General features: G+C 26.2%; 2 protein-coding genes across 2 annotated transcripts in view; one reads left to right on the plus strand and one right to left on the minus strand.

Moving 5' to 3' along the window:
- LOC127281894 (uncharacterized) overlaps positions 1-9840 on the plus strand; it is a 32168-nt gene extending 22328 nt beyond the window's left edge. The window contains exons 6-13 of the mRNA XM_051305868.1: positions 562-601; positions 1538-1891; positions 2075-2387; positions 8167-8221; positions 8309-8405; positions 8497-8679; positions 8831-9151; positions 9316-9840. Coding sequence (XP_051161825.1) covers positions 562-601; positions 1538-1891; positions 2075-2387; positions 8167-8221; positions 8309-8405; positions 8497-8679; positions 8831-9151; positions 9316-9489 — 1537 coding nt within the window. The 3' untranslated portion in view covers positions 9490-9840. The remainder of the gene's footprint in view (positions 1-561; positions 602-1537; positions 1892-2074; positions 2388-8166; positions 8222-8308; positions 8406-8496; positions 8680-8830; positions 9152-9315) is intronic.
- Positions 9827-12296, minus strand: LOC127281879 (MYG1 exonuclease). Its single transcript, XM_051305855.1, has 6 exons — positions 11905-12296; positions 11460-11555; positions 11115-11351; positions 10804-11005; positions 10130-10302; positions 9827-10056 (listed from the first exon to the last, which is right to left on the minus strand). Exons 1-6 carry the CDS (start codon positions 12120-12122, stop codon positions 9879-9881), a joined length of 1104 nt encoding a protein of 367 aa, XP_051161812.1. The 5' UTR covers positions 12123-12296; the 3' UTR covers positions 9827-9878.
- Between the last annotated feature and the right edge of the window lie 46 nt (positions 12297-12342).

Consider the following 12342-nt stretch of genomic DNA (forward strand, 5'->3'; position numbering starts at 1 on the left):
ACTTGGGGTAATTAGACATGTAGTAATTACAACTTGTTATGAAGATCAGGGCATGAAAAGTGCAGTGGATCGTGACAGACACTGTATATTATTTAATAGGTACAACTTTTTTTTTCTATTGCAACTATAAACTGACAAAGTTGTATATATAACTTATTTGCATTTTCTAATTTTTTTTTTTTCTACACAAACCAAAAATTTGAATATTCTGAAAAAATTGTATTTTCAGATATCATTTTTGTTTTAAATATTTGACTTTATTTTAAAAAAATTTTAAAAATTCCTCAAGATAATTTTTGAAAAAAAAAATCAAAGAAATTAATGAAAAAAAAAATGCAGTTTCACCCACGTGAATGAGTAATGGATGTAAGAAGAACAATTATTACGACGGTCAAAGGAATTTGCTGAACGCATAATGTGATTGGCTATAAAAATGCAGTGTGGCACAATTTATGATGTTGCATCGTAATAAGGCGGGACCCGCTGCACCTAACTTCAACTTGTATGTAATATACATATATGTTGTTAATGCTAAAAAGATTCAAGTTTAATTAAGTGAAGTCGCTCATTAAGGGCACACTCAACGACTACTCTTACACATGTATATATATATTATTATTAAGTTATTAACTTATTAGACACACGACAAACAAGATATAAATCAAATTTGATTTCAAATCAAACAATAAATTGACATTAATTAATATAAATAATAAAAATTAAATTTCAATTAATTTCTCCCTATAGACAAAATTTTATAACTCCGAATTTAATTTAATTTTTTTCTATAAATTTGCAAATTGAATAATAGAAAATTTTTCCCTCGCTATTATGAATTTTTATTTATTGTAAAGAAACTATGCAATGTATATAGAAAAAAAATTTCTTAACTGATATATAAGTGAATTTCACTTTGACCCGTGAAATTATCAATTATTGTCCTCTAAAAGGCCTCGCGGTTTATTTTCGAATCGACGAGGCAAAACATTGGGAAATAATTATATTAAACCACCTGTCTATATAAAACGATGGTGTGACCACGATTTGACAACAGAAAGGAATTTAATCCCAAACGAAGAGATACAAAACAATTATAACTATGAAGTTTTTAGTGAGTGTGAAGGGAAAAAAAATTGTTACTTTTTATTTTAAATAAATAGGAAATTAAAATAATTATTTAATTAATAAAGAACAATTTATAACAATTAGTTAGGAAAATTATAATACATTAAATAGTAAATAAATTATCTAATTATGAAGAGAAAATTTTTTTATTCCAATCTGAATTAAATATTACCATTTAAAACTTCATTTTAAAATTAAAAAAGTAAATAACATTATTAATAGCGAGGATATTATTATTCAATTTTTGCAATTTTATAATGAAAAATAATTATAATATAAAAACTATTATTATTTTTAGTAAAGAGGAATTTAAGGGAAAAAAAGTGAAAATAAAAAAATAAAAAGATACAAACAAAAAGAAGGTAAAAAATTATATATAAAAAAAATTGAAACCTGTGGTTTTTTTTTCAAGGTCGTGGTTGCATCGATGGTATCAGTGATATTCGCGAGACCTGAATATTACGCTGGAGGACAATATCCATATCAAGGACCATCGGCGCCAATTGGGCATGATGGTAGGGTAATTGACACACCTGAAGTGGCATACGCAAAGGCAGCTCATTTACAAGCCTTTGCCGATATTGCTGCAAGAATACCTTATTCAGGATCTTCGGACGATTACGAGGGAAATGATTATGGTCAAGCTAATATCTATTCACATCATCCTCTTGGATCTTATGGTTATTCTTCACCCACACAATTTAGCAGTAGAATTTATCATATTCCACAAGGATATCAAGGACCACCTGCTCCATTAAATCACGAGGTTCAAACATTTTTTGTTTTCTTCTTTAATTTCCTTTTCCTATTCCTATTAAAATAAAAATTAAATTAAATATATTTATTTTAAAGTTAGTACATATTTATTAATTATAAAATGCTAATATATAATATATATATTAATGCTAATAGTAGAAAAAAAATAATTTGAAAAAAAACAATTTTTTAGGGGAGAGTGATTGATACACCGGAAGTGGCACAAGCTAAAGCGGCACATTACGCGGCATTACATCATGCGGGAAATTCGGGTGCGTATCATGATTCACCAGCAAAATTTGCTTACGGAGTGATTCCTGCTCCTCATCATCATCATAATAATAATTATGCGACTCCAGTCTATGGACACGGAAACTATCATGGACCATCGGCTCCTTTGGCTCACGATGGAAGAGTCATTGATACACCGGAAGTAAATCAAGCCAAAGCTGCACATTTTGCTGCAATTTCCAAAGCCACTCATCATGGACCCTATGGACATTATGGCATTTATTAATACAATATTTTTAATTATAATTCGAAAAAAAAAATACTCAAAACATTTTTTCAGTTGCAAAATTTCAAAAATAAAACCAAAAAAAAATTTTTTTAAAATAGAAAAATAATTTTCCCAAAGGAATATTATTAATAAATAATTGATAATAAAATAATTTTTAATTTATAGAAATAAAAATTTAATTTTATATCTAGAAAAATTCGTTTTTTCATTGTAGTAAATTTTTTTAATCAAAACACAAATATTTGGAACAGTAATTTTATTATCATAAATCTGAAGGTTCTTTATGTCTAGACTATTTTCTTATGTAATCAAAAAAGCAATGAATATGTAAATAATTGTGAGGGGTTTTATATTTATTTAAATTAATTCAAATTCTGTTTACTTTTATCATTTACAGATGTTTCTTTTTTTTCTATTACAAACGAATAATTTATTTGTCATATTTAAGAAAGAAATTATTCGCTTATAATTTTTTTTTGCTAACTGAAAAACTTTTTTTTTGTGTAATAAAAAGAATGATCATTTTTGACACTGCAATTTTTATATAAATCACAATATTTATAGGAATTTTTTTTTTATTAATTATTGTTATTTAATTATCACCGTTTTCAATTGTAGAAACTCTTTATGATATGTAAATTTACACAACAAAAAAACGGAATAAATAAAAAAAGTGTTAAAACGATAAATTACGATTGCTATATATAAATTGACAATTCAATTTTTTTTTACTCATTTTGTGATTTATTTATAATAGACCAAAGTTGCTGTACATTCCGCAATGATCATAATCATCGATTGTGGGTAGAGAAAGAGATACTTATTTTTATTTTGAAATCCAAGATTGCGAGTAACGCCAACGATATCAATGAGTTCAATTTATTTGTAAATAATTTCTTTTATTCTTTCTTTTATATATTTCAATCAAATGCTAATCAGCCGTATGATTGAATTACATTAATTAATTAAATTTAACGATTTTTTATTTAAGTAGATAAGACTGTTTTGATCTGACATTATGTACAGCAGTAAAAATTCTTTTAAAGAACAAAAACTTTTTTCAAAGATATTCTGGTAAGATATAATTTTTTTTTTTTGCAATGTGGAATTCACAAGTGGAAAAGAAAAAAATGAAATTTTTCCAGTTTTTCTCAACAAAATTTTTATATATTATTTCATGTGCAATTAAAGGTTCGTGTAAATAATAGATTTTATGTAATTTTTTTTTTTCTATCTTCCAATCGAACTTTCGCTTTTCGAGTGTGATTGAATATAGATTTCAGACATGTGTTTATCGTTTTACTAAAAATGTTATATCATATCCTTTAAATTATTAAAAATTTACATTTATTGTGCAAAATTCGCATGTATTCTTTGAAAAAGATTATCTTTTGCATAGAGAAAAAAAATATTATTTACATTTAAATGCAAGTAATTATACCTCAATTTAAAAATGTTAATTAAGATAAATTGAATTAAAACAGGAAAATCTATTTTTTTTTAATTCAATTTTTAAAAACTACTTTTAAAAATAATATAGGGGAAATTTTTTTTTTATCAAAAATTTTTAAAATATATAAAAGTGAAAGAATTCAGTCACAAGAAAGGAGAGAAAACTGGAATTTGTCCTCTTATCTGGTCCATGAACGAACAACATTACAATAGACGTATAATATCCGCCTTTGGCCTCTACATAACATTAGTAGACACACCTTTCCTCATCGTCTTTTTGCATTCATGAATGAATCTTGTTAATAAATAATTAAAATTATCGCTTTTTTTCCCAAAAAAAACGAATTTATTTACTTTTTTGCAAATTTGCTGAAACAAAAATTTCATTTAAATATTAATTAAACCAAAAATATTTAAAAACAGATTTTATATTTACAAAATTAATTAAAAAATTAAATTAAAAGTACTGAAAAAAATTTATTTGATTTAAATAAACCATTTCAACATCAAATAAATATTCATTTGAAATAAATATTTTTGAATTAATTAAACTGTATTTTTTATTAAAAAAAGAAATAATAAAAAAAAATTATAATTTATAATAAAAACTTTTTTTTCCCTATATAGAAAAAAAACGAGGTGGTCTATGTGAATATAATTGAACTTTTTCTCTATTTAGTTTGTTGTAGTAAACGACTTGGAAAAATCGCGTGGGTCTTATCATGATCACAAGGCACATGTACGCTTCGAAAAATTCTCATTGAAGATCGATTGTCTAAGCGATATCGCTTTTTCACCCTTCTACTTTAAATTATCGTTTTGTAAAAATCTTTTTTTTTTATATAAAACAATTTTTACTCACTTTTTATCTTTTATTTAATTCTTTCGTTTTTTTCTCAATTTAATTTTTCTTCTTTCTTTATTTTCGATTATAATTTTATAAATATTTATAATTAAATTAGAATTTATTATTACTAATTATTAATTTCTCATTAACTAAATAATAAATTCAACTATAGATAGTTTCTATTTTTCCACGAAAAAAAAATTGCAGTTAAAATTAAATAAATCTAAATTAAAATACTTTTGTAATTTTAATTGCAAACGCAGCGCGTAAAATTCAAATGAAAAATTTTCTATTATTTTTTTTTTTTTTCTATTCTAAACGATATAAGACGAATTATCGAAGTGAAAAGTAACACAAGATTGCATTATGTAGAACAAAGTTATATACATGCAAACATGAACTCGTAAAATTATATAATTTAATTTCAATAAAAGTTCGGTCACGAATTCACGCAATGTTTTATACGGTCACTGGGATCAGTAACGATTTCTTGATATATTTGATTGAATAAATTCAAGTAAAAGTTAATTTGCAATACTCCATATATAATTAATACAAAAATCTACGCAGTAATTTTAATTATTTTTTCTTTTCATTTTCAAACAATTTTTCCCACCTTTGTGCAAATGTTTTGCAGTCGGTAACTCTATGCTCGCGAATATGAAAATCAACAGCGAATAATATAACTTGTCTGGTTTATCGACTGTTGTCTCAATTGTTTATCATATTTGTTTAAAAAATTAATTTTTTATAAATTAATTTTGCAAAAAATTATTTTTTTTTATTTTCATTTATTTAAGAATTTTTAAATCAAAAGTTCGATTTTTATATCGATTATTAAAATCGATTTGTCTTCAAATTTTTATTAAAAAATATTTTTTGAAAAATAATTTTTAATTTTTAATTAATTTTAATTGTATTCTAATAGCAATTTTTCTTTATTCATTTCTATTTTAACTGACTGGAAATTTTTTTTTTAAATTAAATTATTATGAATTAAAGAAAAATTTAAATAAGAAAGAAAATTTTAATATTTCTTGACATTTTTCCTGATCTACTATGTAATTAAGATTGTGATTTAATTAATATTGACATCAAAATCCGCTATTTACGCGAAAGAATTTTTTTTTAAATGAAAAACTAAAATTAGAACTGAACGGATGGAAAAAAAGCACATGTGACTCTTCAATTTTATCAGGGAAACGTCAAGATAAAATTTACCATGAAACCGGAGACAAGAGTGGTATAATGTCTTGAGTTCCGGATTTTTTCTCGTCAGAAAAACCTGCTTGATCGTGAGAACTTGAAATGGTATTTTCATATAGAGAGAATGAGAGAACTGCAAAACCTTTGAGACTTAAGGGGCTCTCGAAAACTGTTCAATGTGTTCATTTTATCGAATCAAGAATATCTGATTCGTACCTTCATGTTCCCTGTTTCAGGAAAAATCGAGCAACTTCGGAGGACATTCGTTCATTGCTCCGACCTTCACTTATTCAAGACTTATATTCAATAATATAATTACTTTCTTCTTTATCAAAAACATCAATCTCTTAATTATTTTCATTTCTTATAGTAATCTTTCTTTTTTTTATAAATCAATAAAATACCTTCGCGATCCCTTATGATTGTTTAAATTTTACTTCTGTTTTTAATTTGATTTTTACAAGTTTTTCTAGACTTTCTTTTTTTTCAAATTTTCGAATTTAAAAAAAAATAATTGATAAATGAGAAAACATGAAAAAGATAAGACGAAACAAATTTCTCATTAGCAGATAAATTAAAAATTAATTAATCTGCTACTGTACATATTAAAATGTTTCAACGCTCCAGGAATATAAAATTATTACGAGTATTTTAAATGTAATAAAGTTTACTTTTAAGAGAAGAACTTGATGTTTGAGATTAAGAATATAAAATCCTCTTTCCTCAAAAGGATCGAGATTGCTTTTTATTAATCAAACTAACAAGATACTCATTTAGCTTTTCATAATGTGGGGTCTGATCGGAACTTATAAATAAAATGATTTCTTGTTAAAAATTTTGAATTTCAAAATTGATAATTTTTACCTCCAAATATAATAAAAATTTTCTTTCCTTAATTTTTCGATTTGTCTTTTTTATCCTGTACTTCAATTTTTTACCCCTTCTTTCTCTCTGTAGAAACTATTTCTTTTCTTTTAGAAACAAGTTCTTTCGATTTTTATTTCATTCAATCCTTTGTGCTTTAATTTTCAATCTCTTCGAGGCATTTTGATTTTTTTACCACAATGATTTTCTGAAAATTAAAAATTAATTTATATTAATTTTCATTTTGATCAAGCTTTGAATTTAAATTAGAAAATCAATGGGGGGGATTTTTTCCAATTTTTTAATCCGTCAAACTGTCAAATACCATTTAATTGAAAGTGACGACCTTAAAATCCTTTTATGGAAATTCATTTGGAAAAACATGTCATAATTGACGAATATTTTTATGGATCAACAAAATTTACATTCAATGACCTCGATCAAGTGTTGTCGATCCAATTTCAAAAATTTATATTTATTATTCCGCATAAATTATTATTTTAATAGAACAAGAATGTAGAATTTAAAAAAATGTCTTCATTAGTATTGCAATTTTTATTCATTTATTTTGACAGCAATTTTTCAATTTCAAAATGAAAAACAAAAAATTATGCCTTTTTTCGAAAAAATTACTCATTGAGTATATAAAATTGATATTTATAAAACTATTAATTATTAGATTTTATATGCATGACCATCAATATTATATATTAAAAAATCAGTCCTTGATTTGAGAATGTTGCAATAATCTAATTAAAATTGTAGAGCAACTACTCTTATGGCCTAGATTTTATAGACGTCATTTTACATCATCAATCGTGTAAGAATTTCATAGACACGAAAAAAACTGCATTTTGAAAGGTTTTTTTTTTTTTTTTATTAAATAGTTCCTGAAACATAATTTATTATGTAAAATTATTTCTAATCTCAACAAAACATTTATTCTTGCCAAATATTTAAATCTTTCAATTGTGTAATCGTTTTGCAATTAGATAATATAATTTATTATTAATAATTTTATTATTATTATTATTATTATTAATTGTTTATTATGAATTTATTAGTAGTATTACTTTTATTATAAGTGATAATGTATTTTCATTAATTGCAATGTTTAAAAAATAATTTCATATTGAAAAATAATAAATAAAAAAAAATTATAAAAATAACAATTTTAATGTATAGATAAAATTTATTTAAATAAAATTTATGATAGTGATAAAAAAAAGAATTGCCACCTTTGAAAATAAATGCTGCCCACACGAGGATGAATTCCTGAAAGTATAATTCCTAGCTTTATCCTATCGGCACCTTGGTATTAAGATTGCGGAAGTGAAGAAGAAGGAGAAGACATCTCTACATCTTCGGTAGAGACTTTTGAACTCGGAATTGCTAGGAAGCAAAGAAGAAGAAGAAGAAGCAATCCATAGACGCAATAGACTTTTGCTTTGGTATTTCCAAGTTATGCGATAGTGGAGGCCCACGTATATAGTTATATTGCCCCCTTCGATGAAAACGACCATGATGTATATACACAGGGATGGAGTGATCGCCTTTCGCCTCAGGCAAATGCTCCTGACCTCGACACTTGATTATCAAGGAGGTGTATTGTGGCTAGACGGAGTTCCAGAAGCGGCATAAGGGCCAAACCCAACCCAATAGAGGGGGGCCTTCTTCTTGTTCTTGTCGTCAACGTAATGTCAATGTCAGGCTTCTTTAAATGTAGCACTTGCTTCAGGGCGTGTTCCCCTCCAGGTCGACGACTCCCTACCAGATTCTCATACATATAAAGGGGGATCGAGAGTCTCTTCGTCACAGCATAACAGTCCACACCTTTAGCGAGTACTGGAAATCCAGCAGCGCTCAATTCAAGAAAAAAAAAAAAAAAAATTCAATCATGAAGACCTTCGTAAGTATTCAATGTCAATCATCATCCATCTCCTGCAATTTTCCCAGTGCTCTCGCTTCCTCTTTTTCTCTCTTATTCCCATCTATTAATTAATCTTTTTGTAAGAAAATAATTGAATTACCTTTTAAATTTGATAATTTTCCAATTACAGATTATTCTTTCGGCGATATTTGCCCTCTCGCAAGCTCTCGTACAACCATATTATGCATATGGTGGATATTATGGAGGACCTCTTGACACACCGGAAGTAGCGAATGCAAAAGCAGCACATTTGGCGACTCATGCCTATGAAGCCGCGAGAAATACTTTGGGATATGCTTATCCTTATCAATATCATCCAATTGCCTACGCAGCTCCACTCTATGCTTATCACAGCTATGCTCTTGGAGCTCCTCTTGGACCCGATGGACGTGTCGTTGATACTCCCGAGGTGGCACAAGCTAAAGCTGCTCATTTCGCCGAACACGCCAAGGTACGCTAATTTTCTTCTTGTATTTGTCTGCAAAAGAATTAATTTTCTATATTAAACAAATTTTCTTTCAAAAATAATAAAATTTAATCAAAATAATACTAAAAATAATACAAATACATTTGATGATACAAAAAAAATCACTAATTAAAATACCTCGAAAACAGGAAGCAGCAAAAACAACTGGACGCCCCTATGGAGCACTTGCCTTGACTTATGCTTACGGATATCCTCACACAGCACCAATTGGTCTTGATGGAAATGTTGTGGACACCCCCGAGGTTGCCATCGCCAAAGCTGCACATTACGCCGCCCACGCCGAAGCCACCAAGAGTCAATGAAGAAATATTCGAAAAATCTAGCTCTAAAAATCAACTAAAAGTTTCTTCGTGATTTTTTTCTTTTTTTTATAACTCTCTCGATTTTTAAAAATATAAAAATTCATTAAACTCCTATAAAAAAAAAATGTTAGAAATATTTCCTTTTTCTGCGACGAAGAAACTAGGTCTTTGTACAATTCAAATAACTCATTTTATGAAAAGTATAAAGAAACATTTAGTACCATTTAAAAAAAAAACAATTTGTCGTAATACAAATTACGGCGATTACAATGCCATAATAATTATATAATTCCTTGTGTGTGTGCTCTTTTTTTTACAGTAAATGATAAATAAATGATTAATTACATATAATATTTTGTTTTATTTATAATTCCCCTTTTTTTTAAGTTTCATTTCCCTTCGATTTTACCGATTTTCAAAGCTTTCCTTGCCATTTTTAAAGCACCATCTCTTGTTTTATTACCACCAATAAATCGCGCTGCATGAACGAAAATACAATCTTCAATTCCGGAAATTGTTGATAGTTCCTCGTCACGTAAACCTGCCCATTCCTCGGGCAAGAAAATTCTAATAATTTAAATAATTAATTCTATTCTGTTTTCTAAAAATGTTTTAACATTTAAAAAAATTTTCAATTTACCTGCACACGAAACTTCCCAATTGAACAGGCACCGCTTGTACTCTATACGAATTATCCTGGAAAATCACATATTTAATAATTGGATCGATATTTAATTCTTGTTCTAAAGCAAACATATGCTCGGTCCAAGGACAAGGTTGTTTTAATTCCATGATTTCTCCACTAGAATCAACCTAAAAATAACAAAGAAAAATAAAAATTAAATTAATAAAATTTATTTACAATTACGAAATTTTTAATTCACTTTAAAAATTGCATTGATGAAAATTCTAATAATTAAAAATTTGTAAAATAAACAAAGGTCAATATTCAATAAACGTGTAAATATAGATATAATTACATTTGTAAATATGATAAACAATGACATGGTGTAATGCAAATGTACGACCTCAATAAGTAGGTACAAAGTAATAATTGAATCTGAACGACGCCCAAGATGAATTTTTTTTTTTTTCACATCTGACAATAGAAGAATGGTGGCTTTACATTCCCTGCTTTATTTCACACGAAATAAATGTCAAATAAAATGATTTAGATAATTGATAATTACTTTTTTTTGAATTTTCTTTCTCCAAATAAAAACAAAAATAATAAAATTCAAATATTAATAAATATAGAAAAAATTGGAATATTGTGAAACAATTGGAAAATAATAAAATAAACAGAAAAAATACCTCAAATCGATTTAAAAGAGCATTTTTGACAAGATTCTTCGCCGGTAGCCAAACTTGAGCAGCATAAGTAATAAATTCGTTAAATTCCTCTCCTACTAAAGCCATTGCTTTTTGAAATTGTTCCTCAACATCCATATCCTTTTTATTCCAAGGAGCATTTAAACCCCTTACTCTAGCGCTCAAATTCGTATGAATTCGATAACTATCAAATATTAAAGATTTTTTTATTCTCAAATAATTTAGAAAAATATTTAAATATAAAATAATTAGAAATTCAACGAGATTATATCTGAATTTTATGAATAAATTACCTAGGCTCTGCCTCAAACATAGGAACTCCATTGTCTATACCGTCAATTTCTTGAATTAAAGTGTCGTAAACTTTTTTAAAAATTTCCTCAATATCATTTTCATCTGTAACTTCGGGAATAATTTGCTTTATTATTTTACGACCAAAATGACAGTATATTAAACCAGCGCTACTTAATTTTATATTCCAATTATAACCCTCCTTATTAATCACTGACGACGCTGTTTCTTTAAATTCTCTGAAAATAAAAATTAACATTTAAACAAAGAAATTGAATTATTAAAAGAATAAAATTACAATTAATAAAAATAAATTAATATTGTTATAGTAAAATGAAATCAAATACCTCATATGGTGATCATATCGATGTCTAGAATGATCGTATTCTCCACCTACATCGACAACAATATCGCATGTTTTCAAAATTTCCGGATCTCGTGATCTATAATTATAATTATTTTCAGTCTGTTTCATTCACAATTAATGACAGGATTAAATTAATCATTAATCATATGTAAAAGATGCTCAAATTCCTACTAGTTTATTTAAAATATTTAAAATAAAACTAAATTAAAATTTTAAATAAACAAAAAAATTTTAATTAATCATAAATATATAGAAAATAAAATTTTTCATAATAGCAGAAAATATAGAATCTTACAAAATATTATATTTTTAGGTTAGAATTGAAAAACTAAAAATTTAATAAAAATTTCAACAATGATATAAAAAAAAAATTACTCATATACAAATTTAATATATTAAGAATATAAAAATTATACTTTCTTTACCTGATAATTGATGCATTTTTATATTCCGGTAACGTTTTTAACATGTAGCAGGCCAAAACTTCATCACAATGAAATATTCCATTATGAGTACCAATTTTAATTTCTGTCGGCATTTTTGATAAACTTCTTATATTCAAATTATTAATAACGTTTAGTCTGACAGAAATAAAAGAATTATATTTTATTAATTTAACAAAATTTGACCACGTTGTTAACATTACCCGCTACAGTCACCAAATTTCAGATATATCTCCCATTCAAAGAATTTTCAAATATTTAACTAAAATTGAATTGCATATATTCTTTTTTTTTAATAAAAATAATTCTCACCAATATTATTTATAATTATCAAATTAAGACCAAAATATCCTAATGTCTCAGTCTCAACTATCAACACCGCAAAATTTAAAATTATAGGTTATGTTCGTTAAACGTCAA

Source organism: Leptopilina boulardi, unplaced genomic scaffold, assembly GCF_019393585.1.
Source record: "Leptopilina boulardi isolate dan_hultmark-lab unplaced genomic scaffold, ZJU_Lbou_2.1 LbouV2_278, whole genome shotgun sequence".
Taxonomy (NCBI): domain Eukaryota; kingdom Metazoa; phylum Arthropoda; class Insecta; order Hymenoptera; family Figitidae; genus Leptopilina; species Leptopilina boulardi.